The 26,472-nt window shown below is 36.0% G+C and overlaps 1 protein-coding gene across 10 annotated transcripts in view; it reads left to right on the forward strand.

Annotated features, from left to right (window-relative positions):
- Positions 1-26,472, forward strand: part of FAM135A (family with sequence similarity 135 member A) — a 92,434-nt gene that overhangs the window by 38,700 nt on the left and 27,262 nt on the right. For 7 of the 10 annotated variants that reach the window (XM_076333011.1, XM_076333019.1, XM_076333014.1 and 4 more), the window contains 12 exons: positions 1,632-1,711; positions 5,898-6,037; positions 6,154-6,224; positions 6,555-6,728; positions 9,378-9,504; positions 9,881-10,034; positions 12,519-12,596; positions 14,867-14,916; positions 16,209-16,364; positions 22,805-22,878; positions 23,173-23,327; positions 23,586-25,899. In XM_076333011.1, coding sequence (XP_076189126.1) covers positions 1,632-1,711; positions 5,898-6,037; positions 6,154-6,224; positions 6,555-6,728; positions 9,378-9,504; positions 9,881-10,034; positions 12,519-12,596; positions 14,867-14,916; positions 16,209-16,364; positions 22,805-22,878; positions 23,173-23,327; positions 23,586-25,899 — 3,573 coding nt within the window. Of the gene's footprint in view, positions 1-1,631; positions 1,712-5,897; positions 6,038-6,153; positions 6,225-6,554; positions 6,729-9,377; positions 9,505-9,880; positions 10,035-12,518; positions 12,597-14,866; positions 14,917-15,050; positions 15,116-16,208; positions 16,365-22,804; positions 22,879-23,172; positions 23,328-23,585; positions 25,900-26,472 lie in introns of those variants that run through there. The other 3 variants (XM_076333012.1, XM_076333013.1, XM_076333020.1) reach the window with 3 other exon arrangements.

Consider the following 26,472-nt stretch of genomic DNA (forward strand, 5'->3'; position numbering starts at 1 on the left):
GTTGAGAAGACTCTCTTAATCTCCTCAATTCCTTACACTCTTGGAGAAGATGACAGTGAAAGCTTAATGTTATTTTTTTTTTAAATCCAATACAAAATGAATTCATTTACTGTTTATGAATCATTTAAGAAGTGTATATGGAATCATGTTTGACCTGTGCATTTCTAAAAATAAAATATATAATTATTAGTTTGCAATAGGTTAAGTTTTATTCGATTTTTAAAAGGTAGGCACCATTTTGCTGTCATCTCTTATCTCTAGCGATATCACTCGTTCATTAAGTATCTTCTGTTATAAAGCATTCTTTGATATACAGTTTTGACCAGACTAAAGTTGACTTCTTACTTTTGTGGAAGGATTACATTAAGAATTTTTTTATTGGTTGATTGTTAGGCTAGTACACAGTTGCATCAGTTGCTAGTGAAGTACTGGATGAGCAGCTTTAGTTGTAGTGTTAGAAGCCAAAATCAGAACAACACAATAGATCAGAGTAGTTTGGATTTGGAGAGTGGGGATGATGAAAATGAGCCATAAGACTGAGTGGATGCACACCGTGAGTGGAATACAAAGGGTAAATTGCATACTCATAAGGGCATTTAAGACCATGCTTCTGCCTAAAAAGGCATTTTTGTCTTCCTACTCTCTACTTGTGAATGTTCATGCTCCCTCCCTTCTGTTGGTGTTAGTGTTTGTGGGGCTGTGTGGTAGGTCATGTCAGCTCACTGAGGAGCTGAAGCTAACTCCTTCAGACAAGAATAATTGATCTGAAATGGGATGAGATAGAGAGAACGTGTCATCTAAGTGTATTTATGGGTGCTTGTGTCATGTAAAGACTTCCATAAAATCAGTATGGGTGACAATTAGGGATTTCATAGATACAAATCAAAGTTGGAAACAGCATGGAGCTGAATAGGATTAAAAACTGTTTAAAGATGGGGGCAGAGACCCAGAAAACAAAGACTTTTGTGGTGGTGGGGTTTTTTTTTAATTTTAGGCTTTAAGCCTGCAGTTCTTGCCTTTGATAGCATAAAGGCAATAGTACTATGTCTTAACACTGCAAGTACTATCATATTTTGCCTAGTGTGACCCTTTATTTGCACTTTTTAATATCTGGTGGCCACAAGCAATGTAGAAAGTGTCTGGTAAGCGGTGTGTTTTCTGGGGGTCCTGGGGGCTGGGGAGGAGGGCGGGGGCGTGTTGCAGTTTTACAAATAGCTCCTTCAGCTGCAGAACTGGCTATAGCAGTCCTGTAGATGTGCTACAGGGTAGACCCTTCTGAGATGGTTGCAGCGTAGCTGACAATCCTGATTTTTCATTCATATAACTTCTCCAGTGTAGATTACCAGGTATCTCCATAAATATTTGCCCCAACACTGTGGGGCATGGAAAGACTAGCTCTGTGTGGAGGCTTCCTTCTTTTATTCACATTTGGCTGCCGCTCTGGTTAATGATTAAGAAAATAAACCAAGAGGATGAAGAGTCAAACAAAGACAGTTTTAAGCTTCGTAGACTTCCTTGCGCTGTTCCTCCTTCCCACCCACCATTCCTGCCTTTATTGTTGTATGTATCTGTATATGGTAAATGAGATGAACTGTACTGCGTGTGTTGCAAATCACTGTCTTTTGCTTTAGCTTTTACCAGATTCGTGCATCTATGAAAATTCCACCAAGAATTCCACACAAATTAGAAGCTAGCTTGTTACGTGCAACTGGTAAGTGCAAAAACTTTTAGTAAATGAGGTCATTATCTTGCCTTGCTAATTAAGGGAGCATGCTTTTTGTCTTACATTGTTATAACTAATATAAATGTTTTTAATTTTGTTATTAATTTTGTTATTAATACAATTGTTTAATTTTGTTATTAACACAATACAAATGTAAGTTGTTTCATGATGACCTGCTGAATAACTAGCTTGTTCATAGCAATGAGACTTAAAAGTTGATTACAGAATTTGTGTTACTGTTTTTCCTCTGTTAATTCCCTTTGCTGGTAGCAAAACATGGTGATTCCTTTATATTCGTGTCTTCTGTTTTTTCTACTGATCTACTGAGTCTTCTCCATTGTTCAGACTAAGATGACCAAGAGCAGATCTCGTTTAAGTAGATATCCTCAAAGTAGTGAACTTCAGATATAGACTTTTATACAGATTGCTAAGCCCATTTTTTACCGAAGACTGTGAAAGGATCCAGTCTTGCTGTTTTCAAACTTGCTTTCTTGCTGTCTGGTGGCAAAGTTGAAAATTGATTTATCCTCCTGAATAGAATTACCCACTCCCTCATCTTTTTTTCTTTTTTTTTTTTTAACCTGGCACTCACTTTTGGTTTCTTTGTCCAGGCAAACCGAACCTGGAGAAACCTGTTAGTGCTCTCCCAATTCTGTGAAGCCCACACCTCAGCATTCTGTAAAAATGTGAAAAGCAAAAAATGAATTAAGTTTTCAAATGTCAGGTGGAATTCTTGGAATTGCAAGGAAGAAAAAACTACTACAGTCTGAGAAAATGTGATATGAGATTACTGAAACCTGAATTTTTGAGGCTGTTTTAAAAGTAACTCTGAGTAGAGCAACAATGTAGATACTGAGTTTTAGTCGTGCTTCCTGAATATTTCTTGGATTTGTGTGAAATAAATAAATAATTCTTATGAACCAAGATTATTCCACTTCAAGGGCAAACCTTAGTGTGGTTTAGGGAATTTAGCTCTGCTAAACTGATCCTTTAGTAAACAATACTTTTTTTAATAGTGTCACTTAATGATATGTTTAATATTGCTGACAAAAAAGTTTTTCCATTTCATGGTATATTTTAGAATGGTCTTCAGTTATTTTGTCAGAAAGCTGCAATCTTGTTAGTAAATTGTGGCATATGTGTTAGCTCCTTTGTCTCTCACTAGGCATAAAGGGATGTAAACATTAAGACTGCAATTTGATGTGAGTTTAGATCAGCAGCACAGTAAAAAAAAAAAAAAAATCATCCTGTGATTCCTCCTGGCCACTCCTTCTTACCTTCATATTGCTCTGTGCTCTGTTGACACAAGTGTCTGATTTGGCCCGGGAACTCATTCAGCTGACAAGCAGCCATTTCACAAAAAACCAAACCCCTTCAAATCCAAAAACTGGGGTCCTTTTTAGATCAGTCTCAGTTTGGTTTATCAGGTAGTTAGGGATAATGTTTGTGCCACAACAAAGCAGAGAGAAGGGTGCAAGTTGGTCAGTGAAGGGGCGTTAGTTTGTTCTTGTGGATGTGATCGTGCTTGGTCTTGCTGAGGACCTCTGCCTTCCATTCTTTTCAGCTGCTTGCTTAATTTAGCAGAGCTGGACACTGTAGCTCTAACTGCTGCCCTCCTGCTCAAGGTGGTAGAATAGCTGATGCCAGTTACTGAGACTGCTGTTATTTGTAGAAAATAGCTGCTATTATGCTACCTGTGGACTAGCACTAAGAGGGTTTACTCATGATCTGAGAGAAGCTGTTGCTTGTTGACCAGAGGAGGCTGGACAGGAGCCCACAGCTCTCACTCTTGAGAATGATGTCCTGTGTTGGTCAGGTACTTCTTCCTATACTTGTCTGTATATCTCTTGTTCTGTCTTCCTCATACTTATCTGTTCTAAATCCTATTCCCTTTGACAGCATCATGGTTTTCCCACTCGAGTCCAAGTAATCTTGCCAACTTCCAGCTCTCCCTAGCCTCTGCACAAGTCACCTGCAGTTTCCTTACCTTAGCTGTGTGTTTTCCCCTCTCCCACAGACTGTTTGATCTATCTCTTCCTTTCATTTCCCCAAGTCAAATATACAGTCTCAGTTTTCCCTTCTTCCTGTTCCTTTGCATCTCCTTCCACCCCTTGCCCAGCCCTTCCCAGCTCTTCATGAGGTCCCGTGATAATGTAAGTCCAGTTTTCTTCCATTTCTTTTTCCCAGGTCCTTTAGTAGTTCACTAGAATTGCTCGGGACCCAGGACGAGTGTCATTACAGATGCGATATGGCAAGCCACTTGCTTTAGCTCCAGCCTTGTGAAGGTCTCCTGGCATTCTTGTAATTTGAAGGGAGATGTAGTCATGCTCTAGAAAGTTAAAAGAAAAACTTATGTAATTCTAGCGTGTATGAGGTTGTTTCAGGTTTGAGGTTGCTCTCAATTTCTTCTTCTATCAGAAACTCGTGGCTGGTTTTCAGGGAAAAAAAAGAAGAAAAAAAAAGGCAAGTTAGGAATGAGATGTCCATTTTTACGATGCAAGAATAAATTAATTCCCCGCTATTTTTTTCCCTCCATAGTTGAGGTGTTTTTTTGTGTGGATAGAAGCCTAGAAATAGTCTTGGCCAGTCAGTGCATAGTTGACTTAAAAGATAGTAGCTCTGCCTTGTTGACTTCACGTTTGTGAGACCTCGCTCCCCACGTAGATGTGGCTCAGCCTGTTCCTGGCATCTGCTTTTCCTCTTCGACTCCTCTCTCACTTCTGAGGGTGCTGTTTCACGTTACACTGAAGTCAGCAGAACTGAGGGCTGTGACTCAGAGTTGGACACTGCATAGGAAGTGGGACCTCGGCCACATGGCTCCGTTACTTCTTTTGTATCAGACTGGAGCGGGAGATCCCTTTTGCTGATGCTGTGTGGTTATATCAGATTACGTGTCATGTCAAACTGTACCCGCTCTGCCCTTCACCTGTAACAGATGACATGGATGGATATAAGCTGAAAGTGGCATTATATATAGGGGAATTACTCTTTAATGATTCAGCCTTTGTAAGCATTTTGTCCAGGACACCTAAATTGATGATACGTATGAAAGTACTTTAGCAAACCCCAGTATTTTTAATTGTTTCTAGTTTCTGAAAGGAAGTTGAACTAAGATGTTACGAAGATTGTAGAGTGGGAATATTTGCCAGGTGCAGTGATTTTCTATCGGGGGCCTGTAGACCCCAAATCTGTAAAGCGCAAACTTTGCAGATTTTTTTTTTCTTTTGTGGATTCCTTTGAAGTAATTTATTAAGAAGAAACAAAATAATTAAAAAAAATGTTTTGCACCCCCATTTACACAATTTCTAAGACTTCGTGCTCTGGAAGAGGTTAATGTTATTGAGCCCGCTTGTAGAGGAGTGATAAGAAAGTATTGGTATTTCTGTTACTTTTGTTCTTCCAAGTTCTACCTTCTTTTATGTGTTGTTTCACAGGATAGTGCCCGTCATGGTATTTCCTGTGTGATAGCCCCTTGCTATTATGCTAAATACTTCCTCAATTACTGTTTTAAACCATTCCCTTTCTCATTTCTTCTACAAGTCTTTTAACCTTTTTTTGGCAAAGGATTCCCCAACCATTTATCATGCTTTTCTGAACTCTTTTTGATGAGCAGCCTCTGGACTGCAAGCAGAAGTGTCGTATTAAATGAGAAATGTAAGGTTCAGGTGATACACTTGGAACTGGTCTGGCCAGAGTAGTATGCAAAGATCTGGAAAGAAAGAACGAACCACCTCTGTTCTTGATTAATTCAGTGGAGTGGTATATGTCATTTAACCTCTTTGCCTCATCTGTAGGTAATTAAGCGTTCTCAGTGTGGTTAAACCTTGCAAATCAACATGAATGCTGGATGAAACAAGACAGATTTCAGGATTTTTATTAGTATTTTTGATGCCTAGAATGTCTTACTCCAATTTGGAACAAAGCAAAAATTCTTCAGTCTAGAAATTATAGTAAAAGCAAATTACATTAAAAATATTGATACAGTATTTCTTTGAAACAAAATGCACTCCTTCAAACTCCAGCAGTTGCTGACTGAAATGGAAACTGCTGATATTGTTGGTGTTACAGTTTTAATAGTGGTCATGAAACTGATAGGAATGATAGTTCCACTTATAGCTGCTCCGGGGTTTCCAGATTCTAGGCCAATTATATTAATACTTGTTTCTCTTTTCAGGTGCAGATCTTGCCTTTCCTGCTTCAATCCATGACAATATAGTTTGCAGTAAAACATTTCAGATTCTTTACAAAAATGAGGAAGTTTCTGTGAACGACGTGATGATTTTCAAAATAAAAATGCTGTTAGATGAGAGGAAGGTAATCTACCACTCAACTTTACTATATTCAAATAATTAAGTCTTCATTATGTACAATTTGGATTAGTATAAATAAGAGACCTGAAAAGGTTTCATGCTTCTACAATTTCTTTCTAGATTGAGGAGTCTCTTAATGAAATGAATTTTCTGCTAACATTAGATCTACACTTCACGGATACAGACTATTCGTAAGTTTAAATATAGAAGATTTTATTAAAGCAACAATATATGTTAACTTTTTAAACTGATTAAATCTGTATTATATATAGATGTAGTTTGTTCATATTAGACATATATAAGGGTAAAAAAGAAATCCAATGCTGAAGTCTGTTAAGATTTCATAACTGGTTTGTCTCATTCTGATTTTTTTTTCATATTTTTTTTTTCCTGGGGGAAGATGTCATTGTATTCCAAAGTATAGACATATGCTGAATTGCTATCTGCATCAGTTATTAATAACTTGCACTTTAAATACGATCATTCTAATTGTATGTTGTTTTGTTTTAATTTCTTTTTAGACCAGATGACCTGAGCACACTACAGCCAATTAGTAGCCGAACTTTAAAGTTGCACTTTAATTTACACCGGGGCCTTCATCATTATGTCAATGTTATGTTTGATTACTTCCACCTTTCTGTCATATCGGTTATAGTCCATGCTTCTTTGGTTGCTCTGCATCAGCCATTAATAAGGTAATCTCTTGTTAATAAAATGCAAATAAATTATTGAGTGTCCAAATGGAAATGTTACAATAATAGAATACTTAGGAAGGAGTTAAATCTATGGCCAATGTAGTTTTCTTGATGATGATTTTGGAATTCAGAGCCCAGAGGGATGAGAGACTTCTTGTTTTCAAAGTTACCTGGAACAAATTTTGAGTTTGTTTTTGTTAGAAATAAGAGCATGTAGTGTAGAAGAAAGATAATACCCAAGACCAGAGAAGAGGAGGAACGTATAAATTGCTGTGTTTATACATGTATATTTATATGTATAAATATTTACACATTTTCTTAATCGGGAAGATCTGCTGCTCACTCTAGTTAGTGACTGAAATAGGTGCCATTAATAGAAATAGGGCATCCTCTGTTAGCTATCTTCACAGTTTTCAGTTACTACTGTAATGGCAGTGATGTCTGCACATGATGCATTTACCATTTTCTAAAGTAAATGGAACTGGAGAATTTCATTTTCTCTTTAAAAAAGCTTTTGCCTAATTTTTACTGAAGCCTTTTTATTTCATTGACTTGTGTCACCCTTTGCAATCTCTGTTTACCTTGCTTCTCTGTCTCAAAAGTAAGTGTGAAAAAGGGCCATACAGTCAGTCACACATATGAAGTGTTTGTTACACAGCTTTTTGTTTAGCATATCTATCTTTGCCTTCTTTCATGGTGTTCAAATACTCCATGCTACTTCACCCAAGTTTCTTCATAGTCAAATTAAGGCTGTGCCATAAATGTCCAAACCTTTAGCTTAAGGTATTCCCACTGCTTGTCCCTGTCTTCACATCATGGAAAGCTGTGTCTCTATGTATGTTAGACAGCTGTTCTGTGCAGTAGAACTGTGCTGGTTTGGAGGGTTCAACTGGCTTTTTTTCTTTTCTGTCTTTTTTTCCCCTCCAAGTTGGATTGTTTTGGAGATGTGTTTTAGGCGTGGTCATATAGTAACTGAACTGGCACATCTGAAGGGATGGCAAAGCATTCTTTGGGAGAAGAACAAGTAGTGAGGAGGTGGGAATTATTTTAAGCTAGTATTGTTGTTGAAGACTTCATCTGATAAAATAATGCACTTAAAGTAGCAGCATGTATGTAAAATGTAAGTTGTCACACCGTACCACAAGTGAAATTCAAGCATTTCCCCTGTATTCATCCCGTAGCTGTGGGGTCAAACTTCACTTCATTGTGAGAAAATGAAAAACAGGTTTTGTTACTAATTTTCAGCCAGAAATGTATTTGTCCCTGCTGACTTTTTAGAAGGTTGCAGAAAACCTGAGGTTTTTCATACAATTTTTTCTCTGTTGCTGGCTTTTCAAGTGAAGATACAATAATGCTATTTAATTTTAAACCTCAACTTGATATAGCTTGTGTAAGGAGATTCTGAAACAAAACAGCAACTTCCATGCTGCTTCGGTTATCTTTAGAGTAGAACATACTGGTGTCCATAAAATTATTTTAAGGATCCAAGTTGTCCTTTAAATCAGTTGGGGGGGGGGGGGGGGAGAGGAAGAAACTTTCAAATTTACAGTATTTTATTTCAGCTGGGCTATCCCATATTGTAATACTTAGCAAATACTTCATAGTTGCAGTATCCGTATCTTGCTTGCTTTTCTGGAGCAGCTCTTTCTGAAAAATCTGAACATTGGCAGACTTCACTCCCCTTTGTCCTTTGGGCTTTCCTGGGTGACAGTTTGCTCCTCTGGTTGGGTCACGCTCACATTATTGGCATCCCTTCCTTTCCTAGGGGGTCACTTTTTGAGTGTTTTCATTTTCTGAGTAGCATCCAGGTTCTCCTTGTCTCGGGAACAACCAGTATTAACACTTTCCTTGAAAGAGAGGAGGTAATTCCACTTGGTTACAGCCCTGGAGTCCTGTACAATCTACTCTTTTTATTAACCTGCCATTGCTTATTTCTGCCCATTAAGACTTACCTAAAAGTCCCCACTTTCTGCATTCATGCATCTTTCATTGTTTTTTCCTAGCTCTGTGTCCTCACAAGGCTACTGTTGTGGGATGCTCTGTTCTCCCAGGGGTTCAGGATGGGCTTTCCTCCTCAGTAGGCAGAGGTCAGGCATCCCTTAGGAAAACAGCAATGGCAGTTTGTGTGACAGCTTTCCAACTGCTTGCTACTGCTTCACTTTTAGGAGGTAAAGTGTCCACAGCAAAGTTGGCAGAAAATGAATGCCTCTTACCTGTTACAGTTCAAAATTTATCTTTATGGCTTAAACTTTCAGGCATATTGTTTAAATTAGTTGAGGTTTGCATTGGAAATAATGAGGAGGAGCTTCCACAATCTCCTGGTACAGAGTCTGCTGACCTTCATGGTGAGAGATGGCAACAGAACAGTTGAGGGTAATAATTTCTTAAATTTCTCCAACTAGCCGAAATACGCTTTGAAGAGAACTGCTTTAGAAGCACTGCTCCCCTAGCACAGCACCAGAGACTGAGGTATCTGGGCCATCCTGAGGGGTTTTAAAAGGGCAGCCCACCATGCTAGGAACTTCCAGGATATTACCGAGAGTCCTTGTTTCTACTACTTTTCAAGAAAAATGAAGAATTTGTTTTAACTATGATAGATTTGTGACACATAGTATGTTCAAATTATCCATTCATTTGTGCTTTTTGCAGTTTTCCTCGCCCCGTGAAGAATACATGGTTGAACAGGAATGCACCAGCACAAAACAGGGACTCTGTGATTCCTTCTCTTGAAAGTGTGGTCTTTGGCAATAACTACACAAAACAGTTATCAGCAGATGTAAGAATATATCAGTATAACGTTTGATTTTTATTTTGTTGGGCGGTGTTAATTTTATCTTTTCTGCAGAAGTATTACTTGATAGTGAATGAACTTTGTTAGACTTACTGCAGTGTGCCACGTGATAGGTGAAATGAGAAAAATTGTTCCAAAAGGCTATGTTACATGCTTCAGGAACACGCAGATGGAAAGCTTACAATATTTAGTGTTTAACCTTGTTTTTAAGATATTGCAATCCATTCAAAATTGCAAAAATATGGATGAGGTTCATGAAAAGAGGCAATTTATTTATCTGTCTTCTTAGTTATTCTGTTAACACTTCATTTATTGTACAAAATTAGTATGTGCTTCATATTTTTTTTTTTTTTTTTTTTAGGGATGCAGTTTTGTTGTTTCAGAGTCTTTCCTCAGCCATGCCTATAATTTTCACTATACACTTTGTGCCAGTTTGCTGCTTGCTTTCAAAGGGTTACACAGCTATTTCATTATGATAACAAAGGAGCTCCCCTCTTCTCACCGAATTGAACTGGGTATGTTGAATTGAATAAAATGCATCACTTTCCTGTTGATGGTTATTAAAAATACCCCTCTTCTAGACTAAACTGGCATAAATTTCATACATCTTGTATATCTAAAATCTTTTTGCTTGAACTGAACTGGAATTTAATAACTCAAGAAAAAAAAAGTACTGTCACGTTACTAATAAAAGTAGGAGATAACAGCCTGAATTTATGCAAATATATTTTTTCTTGTTGGTCTTGATTTGCCCTGTTATTTCAAATCACTGTGTTTAGTGGTGAGAAAGTTAGAGGAACTCTTAATCCAAGTAGCATGCTGGGCTTGGTTGTTTGTTGTAAGGAAACATTGTATATTTCTATAAAAATTGGAACTCTGTAAGCTTTGATTTGAGAAGAATATTACAATGGAACCTTACCTAAAAAAAGACCTACAAGAAGAAATTGCTGCTGACTCAATTTGTAGTATAACTTTTTAAACAGACTTAGTTACCTAAGACTTAGGAAAAGATCTGAATAGACAAGAACTGTTTCTATAAAGCTGAGTAGTTAAAATACGCTTCCAGAGAAGCTATTTCTTTAATAAAGTTAAAATTAAACTCTTACAGGGCAGTCTCATAGAAAGAAATTTAAGTTTTATGGCAATGAAGACTTCTAGTAACTACATTTGATAAAAGTAACTGAAAATATTACATGAAATGTAATGTATGGAAATGTACGTTACATTTCTGTAGAATGCAGGTATATTAGAGAGCCGAGCATCAACTTGTGAACTAGGAGAGCAGTGAAAGTAAAAAAGGAAAATACATTGGCATTATAAAGGATGATTTAGTCTTTTCCTCATCAAGCATATACCTTTTTAGTCATGTAAAGTTCCATTTAAATATAAAAAACAGGTCTTTTGGAATTTGATTGTAGACAGCATTTATTGATTTTGTATTGTTTAATTTTACCAGTAAATGTCAAAACTAAGCATTATGAAACAATAAGGTTGGAAGTTGAGATATGAAAACTACTTTAAAAATGTAATGTGGTCAATTAGTGATTCAGCCAAAGAATGTTTCTCTTGTATATTACAAAATACAAAGCTATTTTTTGAAAAAAAAAAAAATTTTTTTTGAGGGAGGGAGTGCATTACAAATCTGTGCATAGAAAAATACCAGAAACTGAGGCTTTTTGTAGAAGCAAAAATACTGCTACAGCTATGGTGCAAAGAATATTTCTGTGTCAGTTATCTTAATCTTGATATGGAGGGGAACACCCTATTAAAGGAATGACTCAACTCTTGGTCTTCCTTTTAAGGACAAAATGCGCTTTTTCCCAAATAGAATCTGTTGGCACTATTGTTGTTGTAAGGATAGGCTTAGACTAAATCTTGATACTTAAATGTTTCAGATAGGACCTTCAGCTCCCCTAAAACATTCTTACAAAATATGTATGTGATAGAAAAAAGCCAGCCATTGAGTTGCATAGTTGGGTTGTATCTTTCAAACCTCATTGAAGTCACCAAAAACATTTTCATAAGCTTCAGTGGAACTTGAGTCAGACCTTTTGTCATTTCTGTGGGTAATTTAGCTTACCTTTAGGAATGCAAGCTTGAACAGAAATGCTCAAAATAAATATATGAAGAGAAAATTACTACTTACATTTAACTTTCATTGTACATATTCTGCTGACGGTTTGTTTCCTGTGGGGCTTTTTTGTTACTTTTTAAATCTCTGCTAGAATTACTTTGTTTTCTTATTTGTAAATCTTTTTTTCATTTATTTCAGTTATTTTGTATATACATTGATTGGGACAATTGATATAACAAAAAGGACTAATAATGTAAATATTAATTATGCTACTATTACTCACCTTTTGCTCATGAAAAATAACTAATGCCTACCATTAATGCTAATTTTTCTAAAATCTGTCAAAAAAACCAAACCAAAACCCCCGTGTTTCTGTGATGTCTGTAAAGAAATTGAAGCTCTCTGGACTTCACAAAGTACACAATTTTCATTTGCATTTGTTTTTAATTTTTAAAGTAAATGAAGTGTTTTATAGTGGAGATTTTATGTGTGAAGTTTAAATGGGCTTTGCAGAAAAGAATCTCAAGTCCTGTTTAAATCCCAGAATCTTCAGTTTTTTGTTTTAAATTAAATTATTATCTCTTTAATTTTGTTTCTTCTGTTTGCTTTGCTATTGCTCTGTCATATAATTTAACACAAGACAGCGATTTTGCAGAAGCATGTGGAGACTGTATTGGACTCAATAACTAATTGAGCATTTAAGTATTACTGGTTTTATGAAATAAAAAATGCTAGCTTAATGTATATCATGAGTGATATCTAATCTAGAAACTACACTAAAATTATATGCTTTCATGTACTGATCTAACTGCACTAATTGCTAGGCTAGCAGTAAGCTTTTTTACTAACTTTAAGGCAAATAATAAATCACAGATGAAAAAAGGAGTGTAGTAACTAGTGATGTGTGTGCAATCCCTATAACTAGCCAAGGCCAGCATGCAGGTCCTTTATGAACGCCTTCTCAGAAGAAAATATCCACGAACCCAGAGAGACGCCTACCTAGGTATGTTTCCAAAGCAGGTGATATAACCCCTCAGATTTTTATTAATAATATAAAATACTATATTCTTATTAATAATACAAAATATTATATTCTTATTAACAATATAAAATATTATATTATTTTGTAAACAGGAACACTATTTCACTATTCAGCCATAGTGAATGTATGTTGAACTCTGATGAAGTCTGCAGAATTGAGCTACTTATTTCTAGGCTGAGTATAGATAATAAAATGAGAAGTTATTACTATTTTTTGGTTTAGCATTGTTCTATTTTACTAAACAAAAATTATTGAAGAGTTCAGTCAGTTGTCACCTTGTAAATAAAACAGCTAAAAATTATAGTTTCATTTAATTCATCACAGACTCAATTTTTTAGATAATTAAAGACTAATACCTTTTGTTCCTGAGAAATGTTTCAGGTTGCTTCTGGTACCTCAAGGCTTGATTCTTCCAAACACTACAAAAGACATTCTCAAAGCTTAAGGTGCATTTGTCCATATCTGAATGGCCAGTTCTCCCTTTGGAGAGTGTCAGTGTTGGCCTGATGCTGGACAAAAGATGACAGTGCTGTTTAAGCACAAGGAAGTTTGTGATGGGAAAAGAATAAAATGGCAGTTCAGTCTCATAGTAGGTCACCAGCTTAATCATCTATAACTGCATTTGGGTTTTGTTTTAAAAAGAAAACAAAACTATTTTTTAGCAGAGCCAGCAAAATTGCATCAGATGTTTGCTGGGTGAACATTACTGCTGTAGAATGTTAATATTTAATTTCCTCTTGTTCTTATATTGTCTCTATTCTGTCTTTTTTTTTTTTAATACAACATTGTAGTTTGGGATTTTCCGTAATGATTTTAGACTTCAGAGTTTTAAACGTTGTTCAAAGCCTATTCCCAACTGCAGCGTGACAAACAAGATAAATAATCAGTATAGTGTCTCATAAGTAAGCCATTTAAGTTTTTCACTAATGACAAAATTTGTGCAGCCACAAACACACCAAAAGTAGTATAATATCTTAAACTGTTTTCATATATTTTCAGAATAATTATCGTCAAGTACTGTTTAGCTAATATAGGTGTATGTCGTTTCTTTCAAAAACATTTCTAAACTTTTTTCTGAGAACTTCATGCATTTCTGCAATTCGCATATTTTCTCAGAACTTTGAGTTGTGTGAGTTAAGTTGTTTGGCATTACGTTTAAACCTAAGTATAATGGATGCAATTAGTTCAAAATCAATATATACTTACCAAATCTAGCTGGTATCGTTTGAAGACAGGTTGAGTAAACACACTGTTGCCGTTCTGTAAACCTGTGTTCATTATCCATATCCTAAATTTATTATTGTGGGTTTCAAGGCATATTTTGTTGGTGTATGTTTTCAAGAAACATTGTAGGTTTTTTCCTTAATACTGTGTTTCAAAAATGAATTTAAATATAAATATTTGTTACAGACAATTTTAGCGTTTATAAATTGTTCCCTTGTTACTGGTACCTCAGGTGTAGAAGGAAATCAAAGCATAGTACTAAATTATTATTTAATTGATCAGATTTCCTTAAGTAGAATAGGAATGATTAACGAGGAAAAACATCTTACATGAAGGAATAAATCTGTTTTCTTTATAAATTTCAAGGTTCAGGTCCAGTTTAAGCTGCCATACCATGGAAGACTGATTTGCTCTTAACATTGAGCTGTTGGGAGAAAGATCAATTAACAAACAGTTTTATTTGACTAAAATATAATTCCTCAGACAATTAAAGAACTGTATTTATATTCATGTAGCTTGAAAATCAGGTAAATAATATACCTGTAGAAAAATGGTATTGAAATAAGGTATCTCTGGAAAATTGGAGGGAGAAGAGGAATTGTACTACCTCGGTTGTGAACGATGACATTGCTGCTGAATAGTTGAGCAGTGCTCAGTGGATAATTGCAAATTGTATCATCTAAATGACAGTATTTTCAAGTATAATTTTGAATGGAAAATTGATATCCTTGATAAGGTGTCATGACAAGTGATCGTGATACTCAGTTGCAAACCTTTTTTTTATTAATTTTGTTCTGTCCTCAATCTCAGAAATTAGTAAGAAATTATTTTAATGGGAGTTTACAATTTACTTGATTTAAAGCTGATTGTGGTACTTAATATGGCTTCAAGTTTTATTTGATGGGCTCTTTTCTTTTTATGTTTTAAAATTGTTTTGTGAGATAGTTGGTTTTACTCTGCAACTTGGAAAGTACATTTTTCATGGATATGTCCTCTCATCTTTCCAGAAAACATAGATGTAGAAGTTCGTCTTGCAGAATTGTGTGAAGAAGTAAAGGTACAATTTTTTTTCATTTATTAAATAAGTGAACTCTACTATAAAAGTAGAGTATGCTGATTTCATAGCTATTTGGGAATAAACTGTTTTTAGTGATAACAACCTGTATGTTTTTTTACCAACACTTATTTCAGCTGCTCCTCATTCAAAGAGAAATTGTTCAACTGACTCCAAAACTTAACTATTGATCTGGTGGCTTGGCGTGTCAGTAGTAGCCATGGTAACTTCTGTATACTATGAAACTGAAGATTATAGAAAGGTGGATTACTTGTATTAAAATCACATTTTTAATTTTCTGCATTTATAATTTGAATTCTTTGTTTTTGATGGTATCAGATAACAATGATAGAAGATCAAGCAGTAGTAGCAAGTTGTACAAAAGCAGATTCTCCAAGTCATCCCCTCATCTGGAAGGACTTTTCTCCTTTCTGTTCTTTTGTGCAGTTCTCATCAAAAGTTCTTCCTCCTCTTATTTCCATTCTCGCTTACTAAGATGTTGTTTCAGTATTTGCAATCCTTTTTTCTACTTGCTCTTTAATATTGCTGGAGTTGGGTCTTTACTATCTTTACTTTTTAAACCCTTTGCCTCAGTGCCTTATGTGCCTGCAGTGAGTTTCTGAAAAACTGTATTTTTTTCTAAAATGGCAGGGAACCTAAGCCTAGTAGTCTACAATTGACTGGCGTGGAACTGTATCACAGGATTACAGTACATTGTTAAGAAAGAAAAACCTGTTTCACACTGAATTTGTCTTGGTGTGATCTGGTTCTAGGAAGCCTATACTGTAACACTGGTTCCTGAGCATGTTTAAAGTGTATGTAGATATATAGCACCATATAAACGTTATTGTGAGTTGTGACTATTCTGAAAGGGAGATGTCTTTATTAAATTTTTACAATTGTATCAAACTTGGACTAACATTGCGAGTATCAATTTTCTGTTTTCTGAGTGCTGATTCCTATTCCTTTCAGGCACTCTATATTTTTGCATGTTAGAAAGTACAACAGTTGCAACTCAGTTATGGTTGCCATAAATTGAATTGTTGCTTTAATTTAAGGTCAGGAGTCCTAATTCTAAAAGACAGCTGGATAATATTGAAAGCAACATAAAATAATCTGATAGCGTTGTAACATAGATTATTTCAACTCTGATACTTAGACAAAACAGTTCTCATTTGGAAGTTACTTTTTAAATTAAAATTCTCACTAAGATAAAGTACACTTTTTTTTTTTATTCTTGTCTGTACATTATGGTCTCATCTGTTAATCATGTAAATATGTTTTCCTAACTTCAGAAAATGGAAAATCCTGATGAACTGGCAGAACTTATAAATATGAATCTTGCTCAGCTTTGCTCGCTTCTAATGGCTCTCTGGGGGCAATTTCTGGAGGTCATTACCTTACAAGAGGAGGTCACAGCATTGCTAGCACAAGAGCATCACACGTTAAGAGTAAGTGTCGACTCTGGTTTTAGGAACTCTGGCATGTTCATACTGTTACCGGGACACATTGTTACGGAAATGCGTATCAAAATGAGACTCCAGATTCTAATTTTTCTAGTTTTATTTGGGAAGGTTAGTTGGAATCATCAAGGGAGCTGTTGTATTGCATTTGTTAGCTTGTGTATCATGTTGTTAGAGCTTATTCTTGGAATATAATACATAAAATACATTATTTATGTTTATTAACCAACTAACTCATTGATCTTTTGAATAAGAAATGCAGTTCAGAAGGCAAATTGCAGTCTGTGGAATCAGATGTATTTGGAATGTGGAATAAGATGTATTTGTGCAGAATGATGTATTTTTCTGCAGGAGCCATGCCTATTGCCCACCCTGAAGTAAATTCCCTTCTGCATTTAGGCTGCCTGCTTACATCATAAAACAAAGTGTACTTTCCTTCTGAATTAAGAATTTATAACATTCATAAGCTTTGAAAACTCTCTTAAGTGGGATTTTAAAAAAGAAGAGATGTATCGGAAATGATCTGGCATGTGAGTATGTGCGTATATATATAAAAATATATATAGTGAGTACCTACACACACAGTTGATCTGTATATATGTATATACAGTTGCTGTGGGCTTCCTACACGCAAAACCAACAGCAATGCTGGTTCCCATAGTGACACATTTTCAAATATGAACTAAAGCGTTACCCTCGCTTCCTAGTAAATATATTTTTCCCTCCCATCTCTTGTGGCCATGGATTTGAAGAAACCTAACATTTTAAAGTTTTCAGAGAGTAAGATTCATTAAAACAAAAACAAATAAACAATGACACCCACCACCCCTACTTGTCAAACACACAGCTTGATCTTCAGCTGGCCTGGCATCTTTACTGTCTGACATCACAGTCTGTGCATTTGTCTCACACACTATAGCATAGGTCATTTTAAGAGATTATCTGGAGGCACTTCTTGTACAACCATTTGCAGAGAGCTTGTTAGAAGATCTGGTTAATGAGAATACACGTTATCAGTGCTTTGTAATAGTCACAGTCCAAAACAAAGTCTATTTTAAGGCTTTATTTCTCAGAGATTTGATTTGTCTCACCAGCATTTCTGTCACTTGCATCAAAACCCTTTCTGTTTTGGTTCTGGAGGGGAAACTGATTATGAAGTATACTTGGACTGTGGTCTTATGTACAGACTTGATAAATCACATTGTTTAATGAGGGAATCATGGTTGTGGAAGTGGCCTATTCTGGAGAATAAATGGAATTTTTCAGAAAGAGCGCAAGGCTTATTTGTTAGATGTGCTAGCCATAGGAAAGTGTGAGTGTTTTACTGGCTATCTAAGAATCTTACTTACCTTTCTGTGCTTTTCATATAAATTCTGGAATCCTTCAAGTTAACTAGTGGGAGGTATGAAACGAGAATACTGTTTCACTTAACCTGCACTTGCATTCAACTGCTGGTATGTAAGTGTTTATACAAGTATATATTTAATAAAACCCAAAGAAGTATTAATACTTTTATTTTTACTACTCCAACATTTAAAAAAAAAAGATACTGCTAATGGTTATTTAGCTTCTTAAATGTGGTTTGTTTTAAAATCTCTGTAAGTCATTTTCTCTAGCTCTCAAATACCTTAATTATTGAATTTTACTGCAGTTGTTTTAGGGAATATAAATCAAAGTCGTTAATTATACTATGTGAATTGAGATATTGTACATATTAAAAGTATTTCTGTGATGCTTTCCAGTTTTCACAAAATTTGAATAGGAGTTCCCTTCCTCCCTTCTTTTTTAAAAAAAAAAGTATATTTTGATTTCACACCTGCATTTTTTCCCTTTCCAGTTGCTGTTAAGCCCACTTGTTTTGTTATCTGTCACTACACATAAACTTCTTTCAAGCACCACATCATATTTAATTTTTGCTTTTTTTAATAAGAAAAAAGCAAATTACTCTTTAATAAAAGCTGTAGAAATACTCTTTTCTGAAGGTATGAATCCACACTTGCAGCATAGTGGTGTGGGGATGAAGAGTCTTACATAGTGCTCAGCGCAGCTTGCTAGTCAGGGACACCGAGTCTCTCAAACTTACGAGCCTTCTAAGTTGAGCTCAGAGGTGATCCTTGTTATAACTGAAAAAGTTGAGCTTATTTTATTTTTTAAAGAAGTGGCTAATTGCGGTTTCTTACTGAGTTCCACAGTTACTGGATACTACGTTATCTACCCAAACATCAAAGACTGAAAAAGAGATGCAGGACACGGGTAATCTTAAGCTTACCTTTTTATTTAGAGCCTGATAGCGAAAAGCAAGCAGGCTGACTCTAAAATTCGAATAATATGGCATTCAGAAGGAAATTCTACCTGACCCAACTTACAGATAACCAGCAATGTGTTGTTACTTAATTTTACAAGCACTAATTTGTAAATGTGTTGTTACTTAATTTTACAAGCACTAATTTGTAAATGTGACACTTGTTTTCTGTACTCCAAGATGTGAAGAGCTTGTGTGAATACTTTGCAAATATACGTAATTAAAATATATGTAAGAAGACGTAGCTTCACTGGGCTTCCCACACGGCAGTAGAGCAGGAGCCAGCAATCCATAAATTCAGTAAACCTTTAAATTAAAAAGAGATGGTAAATTTGAGCCTTGACATTTTTAAGAACATGTTTGGTTGTTGATTTTGGATCCTGTTTTGCAGTGCTTAGTATAATAATTTGTAATTTGTATTAATAATCTCTTGAGAATTTATGTTCTGAGGGTTCGTATAATCTTCTTTGGGAAACATGCAATGATCATGTTTCGCTAGAGGCGTTATCTGCATGTGTCAAATGATGCAGGCTTTCTGGTTAGTGAATTTAGTTGAGATTTGAGAGAGGACCTACTAATTATCTTCTTGAGAATATCTGTCCTTTCTGGAATAAGATTTTCGTACTATACAAAATTCTATCCTTCTAAATAATCCCTTTTATTTTGGAAATTGATATTCTGTTGTGTTCTCTACTGGATGCTAAATCTCTTTTAATTTTACCTTTTCATCATGCAATATTTACAGACTATACCCTCCACAGGAAATTTCTCCCTGGGAAAGTGTAGTATTAGTCTAAGATGAATGAAAGCTTTTAGGGAATCATTCATCTGACTGGTTTAGATGTTTGTATTTACATATGCCCTAGAAATGCCTGACATCTGTATTTGGTCAAATGACTTTCACCCTCTTTGCACAGATGCTTATAAAACAGGTATTTCTGATGAAGTGTTGTTCAAAAATAAGGTTATAATGAAATAATATAGTTTAAGTATTTAAAATTATTTTAATCATTTTACTTACTTTTACTTATTTTACTCAAGTATTTAAATACTTAACTATTTTCAAATACTTTGAATATTAAGCACTACGTAAAAAAAAAAATCAGTAACACTTTAGGTATACTAGAACATCCATCAACTACATTATCACACTGTTAAGGTTTATAACTGCGTTTTACTGAAAAAACTGCTTAGAGTATGTTATTTTATATCACAGAAAATTTGCACACTAAACTAGTTCGCCTGTTTGTTCCATAGTGACATCTTCTGGTAGGTCTGAACGTGCTCTTCCAAAATTATTTCTTCCAGTTTGATTAGTCCTAAAATAGTGAGAACTAAGTTCTCAGACTGCTGCCCATAAATGTGTGGGGACTCAATATGTATTCCACAGCAGTTTTTCTATCTGATTTTTCCTCCTCTTCTGTTTACATTGGGAGGACCACAAAAACCATAATTTTGGGAAGTCTGTAGAGACTAGGAGTAGCGGATACAATTTCCTCCTGCAAAGTCATTGTGGAGTCGGCCCAAGTCAGTAGCGCCTGAGTCACTAGCACCAGCTGGTAGTCGTTCTGGTTCTGCAGAGCCTGTTTAACAGCATCCTAGCAAATGCCTCGGTCCTTCCATAAGTTAAGCTCTGATTAAACATAATAAACTACTGTTGGTTTGGGGTTTTTTTCTTTCCTTAATACTGATTTATGTGGGCTTTGGAGCTTGCTTTCAACTAGTTTTATACCAGTGCTATTATACTAAGAGCTGTCTGGAGCTGGTGATCAGATTTTCTTCAAAAGGACTGGAATTACTTAAACAATTACAAATGGGATTTATTGCAAACAAAAAAAAGCCTTCCTTTTCTCTTTGAGATAGTGGCAGAATTCTAAAGATCTGGTCTCCATATAACTCCAGTTACTTTAGTAAAGTGATTGCTCGCATCTAAAGTCAAAACCACCTTGCTTGCCTCCTGGGAAACAGCTTTATGCTATTTTCCTGGCTTGAACCACAGACATCTACAAATTGGGCAATATTTCTGTTACTATTTTATTTCCTATTACATGATTGATTAGGATCTTTAATTCATTTTTAAATTGCTTGGTTTAGAATGATAACCAGTCCACTCTTTGCGATCAGTTGCTCCAAAATCTAGGTTTTTAACTAGTAAAATTGTCTCTAAGTCTGTTGTATGACGATCTTCTCCCTTTCTGGGGGAAAGGTTGGGGATTGGCTCTGACAAAACCATCTGTTTGGAAGGTAGATGTCTGTTTAGAAAAGCCAGCGGGGGAAGTGCAGAGGGATACTTTGGAACACCGATTCTAATCCCACGTGTGTATGCATAAACTCCTAACGTAATTTCTGAAGGAGAGCAGATACTTCTTGTGCATGTGTGTGTGTGTCTGGTCACTGCTGAGTGTGGAAGTTGCATTTACAAGAAAGTATCAAATTTAGTGTTTTCTTTTTACTTCAAAACATTTTCCATGACTATTCACAGATTATGTTATCAGTCAGATTAATTTCATATAATACAGGAAACTGAATTCTGGGAGGTTGGGACAGAACTTTCAGCTTCTAGTGCAGGTTAGAGATTGGGGGTTTAATGTTTGTGGTTTGTGGTTGGTTTTTTTTTCTTAAGCACCTTGGAGCAATTTTTTTTCAGTTTTTCTTTTATTAAGAGAAAAAAGAGGAAAAAGTAGAAGCTGCAGAACATAAAACTTCATCCAAACGGTACTCTCTAAAAGTATACTGGGGAGTGTATCAGGAGGGAAAACTAACTCCCCTGCAAGTGCTTATCTCTGAACAAAAGTTCATGTGGTCCTGGAAGTCTGATGTTTGCCAGTTAATGCCCAGGATTTTCCTAGTGCCATGTCTGTGCTCAGGGTGGACGCAGATGCTGGCCGCAGCTCTAAGTGACGTGAAAGAGCTGAGGGAACTGAACTAGGTCTGATGCCTGCTCCACCAGATACACTGCAAACTCTCACGGTCTGTTTAGGAAGTCAGGTAAGAGGAAGACCCAGAGTCTATTGAGGAAATGAAGGAGTAGGGGGCCAGGAAGTGGTTGGTAAATAAATGATTGACTAAGTAGACTAGCTACATATGTGGTTCTCTAAGTGGGATAGAAATTTTGTTTTAATTGACACAAACAAATCTATGTTTATGCCCAAGTTAATGCGCAAGCAGTTGCCAACAGCCACGGTACAGCGCATTCTCTTTTTTGTATGGCTTGTTACAACAAACAAGATACTGTCATACTGCATTGAATTGCATTTTTTTGATGCAGGTAATTGGGCAGTTGCAAAAATAAAAGTTCTAAAAATGCATCTAGATTGAATTAATATTTTTATGTAATATTGGAAATATGAGAAATCTCATCTTGCAAAACCTTAACTTCGGGGTTTCTATATACTGCATTTTCAATACATTGAGTATGTTTTTATTTGTAGTAAATTGCTGTATAATTCACACTCCCTATTTCCACACTATGTATTTGATGATAAAAAAATATGCTCCTCTATGTTATAAAATACCATTTTAGTATTGTGTGGTTTATTGACTTCAGGCATACAATTAAGTCTTGAATACAGTGCTTGTTATTAGCATACATTTTGTTATTGTCTTTGTCATTTGCAGCTGAAATCTTTACAAACAAAAGATTTTTTTTGCACAGTGGTTTACTGTATTCATGGAAAGTTTGAAACACATACTTCTCTGTATTTTGAGACTGCAGAGTATCTAATGGGTTTCTACTTCTGAAGGTAATCCTCAAACATACTCAGAAATGTCCATCAAACAGTCATTTCCTTTCTTCTCATTGAAATTTCTCGTAATATTTTTGTGTGTTATTGTTTCAGGTGAGCCTGACTTGGATGATTGATTTCTTGGTAATCAAGTTTTCAGCAGGCAGTTGAATCTAATATAATTCCCCTCAGTCATCCGATGCACAAGTTAAAATTCTCATTTCAGTCTCTAGTCTTGTCTGTGGCATCCTCTTCCCTCCCACTCAGACTGAACATTTAAAAAAAAGTAACTGTCTATATAATACATACAAGTTAATAACATTGCTGTGTAGGAATGCTGGTGGATTTTCAAAAATTGTATGTAATACAAAATAAGCTCTAACTTTATTTGGATCTTGCAGGTGCGCAGATTTGCAGAAGCATTCTTTTGTCTTGAGCATCCTAGGCAAGCTGCTCTTGCCTATCAAGAACTACAGTGAGTAGCCTTCTGAAGTGCACAGTATGTAGTACTGTTATTCTATAGCTTATGTTGTGTAGAAGTACTGTCTTGCAAAAATACTTCCATAACAAGTTCAAGAGAAACTTAGGTTCTAAATATAGATTTGAAGTTTTTTAATGAAAGTTATATAAGAAGGTATTAAATACTAAAGCTATTAAATAATTGGTAGAAAAGCTTCTACTAAAGTGAATTAAACTACTGCTAATTTCTGTTAATGTAAAAATAAATAGTTCTATTTTTTTCATGTAGGACTGCTTCCTTTTTTTTCAGTGCTCAAAGTCATCTACAGATGTGTGCAGCTATCAAAAACACTTCCTTCTGCAGTTCTCTTCCACCCCTCCCTATTGAATGCAGTGAACTAGATGGAGATACGAACTCCTTGCCTATAATCTTTGAAGATCGATATTTAGATTCAATTACTGAAGGTAAACACACCTCACAGTGCAGTTTTCTTTGTGAAGAAATGAGCACAAATTTTGTAAAACCTGAGTATTTTTCTTTACATTTCTTGCTGGCTTTAAAGGAGTATATTTATTTGCTAGGAAATGTTTCTTTAGTTTGAGTTTTGAGAATGTGTAAAGCTCTATAATTACTAATGTTCTATAGCTTCAGTTACCTGCATAATCTTGTAAACAATCCTTTTTCTTACTTTTTTTCTTTCCCCTCGCTTTTTTTGCTGAAAGATCTGGATGTACCCTGGTTGGTAGTTCAGAGTCTTCCAAGGTCAGAGTCCAATAAACTGGATAAATTTGAAGCTGAAGAAGGTTTTGTAGCTGGTTTTACTAGCCCGGAACTGAAAATAAGGCCTGCAGGTGCCTCCAACCTTTGGCATTCAGAAAGTGAAAAGACGCTAACAAAAACTTTGAAAGGCAAAAATGAAGATGCAAATAAATCCAAAGTTAAGGTTACTAAGCTCATGAAAACAATGAAACCTGAAAACACAAAAAAAGTTGTGAAACAGAACTCTAAGGACTCTGTGGTCTTAGTAGGCTACAAGTGTTTGAAAAGTGCAGCACTGGAAGATGCCTCTAGAAGCTCAGAAGGCAGGCCTTCATACAATGCTAACGAAGGGCTGGACCCTACATTAGGTGGATTTCCTTGTGATACAAAGACCTGCACCAGGCAAGTAAGTCAAAGAGAACTTACATTTTTGCCATCTGGAACTGAGGAAAAGACTGCCAAGATTGAAGGTGTCCAACCAGGTCCGGGTAGCCCTGTGCACTGTGAAAATGTGGCTATTTTTGGTAGACTTACTATCCAGACAGGTTCTGGAACTATACAAGCAGATAGTGCTCTACAACCCAGATGTACACTTGAAGGTTGTCACGGAGGTCAACCAGCTTCCTCAGGAGTCAGGACAATTGAGGTCAAACCAAGTAATAAGAATCCCTATGAAGGGGAGAAAGTAACTGTTCACATTGGGTCATGGGCTGAGTTTCCGCAAGATGGAGTGCAAGGAGAGAATTTGCAGACACCCAATATTCAGTCTTCAGAATCTGGAAATAAATTGAATTCAGGAGAACAGGAACCAGTGCTTGAAAAGGAAGATGTCCATGAAAGAAACTTCCGACATACCAGTGACATCTTGACAAAAATGAAAAGTAATCAGCCTACTCTTTCTACAAAAGAAAGTCAACTTTCTGCAAGTGGAGACATGACTAAATTACCAGATGTTAGTGTGACATACGCCTCTTCTAGGTTTTCAGATTCAGGTGTAGAAAGTGAACCAAGTTCTTTTGCAACTCACCCCAACCCTGATCAGGTTTTTGAAAATGTTCAAGGGCAAAGTGCATACAATGGTGAGAGAGCGTTTCCTCAGCTTTTACTAAAACCGGACTGTGCTATAAAAAACACAATAGAAAGCCATTGCACTGAGAGTACCAGCGCTGTAAGTGAAATACAGTCATCTCTGACATCCATAAATTCTCTGCCTTCAGATGATGATGAGCTGTCACCTGATGAGAATTCAAAGATATCTATTGTACCTGAATGCCAGCTAAGTGACAGTAAAACGGTGTTGGATCTTGGAGCAATTGACTTGCCAAAATGTGATGACAGTAAAAAATCAAACACCAATTTGCAGCAACAGTGTGTTGTATTTTCAGGGCACTTGGATAACAAAACTCTGTCTATACATTCCTCACTCTCAGGAACAAAAGACCTTTTACACTTAGCTGTTTCAGATGAGGATACATCTACTGATGTGAAAAGTTACAGCCCACAGGCAGACGTTGCCACAACCTGCAAGGACTCTCAGGACCTTGAAAGGCATCTTAACACTACAGAAGAAACAGTTAAATTGCGTTTGGAAATTACTTGTATGGGTGAGCCATCTGTGGTTTCAGATTCTTCATTTGTAAATGCAGTGTATGAGGTTGAAAAAACAAATGAAGGAAAACATAACGAGCCTTTAGAACTAAAGGAGACAAATGAAGAACTGTCAGTAGCTAAAAGTGAAACTGGTACAGATAATCCTTCTCCAACCAGTAGTACTGACATGGTAAAGCAAGGGCTTGTCGAAAACTATTTTGGCTCTCGAAGCAGCACAGATATTTCAGATATTTGGCCTATGGACAACAGCAATCCTGTTAGCCCTCAAAAGGAAACATATGAAAAACAAATTATTTGCTCTTCCCAACAAGACGAGGAAGAAGAGGAGGATCAAGAAATGATTGAAAACGGGTATTATGAAGAAACAGACTATAGTGTATTAGATGGAGCTTCCAGTGCTGACCAGGATCATGGCTCAGCAGAAGAGAGAGCCCTGAGATCTGAAAGGATTGATAGTGGGCATCTGCGAGATGGAATGACTGTGCCTCCTGTCTGTACTCCTGGTTGTCTGTCTTTTCCTTCTTCTCTGAGAGACTCTCCTTGCAATGTTATCTGTTCTTCAAGGACTAAGTATGATGCAATTACACAACAGCCAGGCAGCACATCCTACAGCTCGGCTTCATCTGTTTCCTGGTATGAAAGCTCCCCAAAACCTCAAATGTTAGCGTAAGTGATTGTTTTAAAGCAAAGTTTTTTACTTTTAGAAATTATGTTAATATAGCGTAGAAGGGGAAAAGAAGTGTAGTTAGGCTCCAGAGTGCCCCCAGGAGTGTGGCTTGTGGATTCTGTACACTCAAGTAACATCATGTTTTATATGAAAGTGTGTTAGCACTGAATTTCTTCTATCATTAACCTTGTAATTTCACGTGGTTTGACAAACTTCAAGCAAAACATGATTTTTTTTGTTTCTCTAATATGTTCCTTTTAAAAAAAATAATAATTCGGCTGAAAAGTGATGTCGTAATGGCTACCGAGCATAAAAATGGTGTTTCATGAAATGGAAGCTGTTAAAATAGCAAGCATAGGAAAATATGCTTTGAGTTTAAAAACATAAAACCAAAAACATTCTGTAACCAGTTGTCCATCTAATTAGTTAAGTGAAGCAAATGTGCAATGCTAGCCAAGGTGATGGCCTTCTTTTTCAATCTTAACTTCAGATGTCCAAAATGTGACACCTCAGAGACCGTAGTGCTCTAAATTACACTGCAATTTGCATACCAGGAAAGCCAAATTTAGAGA

The sequence above is a fragment of the Aptenodytes patagonicus genome, chromosome 3 (assembly GCF_965638725.1).
Source record: "Aptenodytes patagonicus chromosome 3, bAptPat1.pri.cur, whole genome shotgun sequence".
NCBI lineage: Eukaryota > Metazoa > Chordata > Aves > Sphenisciformes > Spheniscidae > Aptenodytes > Aptenodytes patagonicus.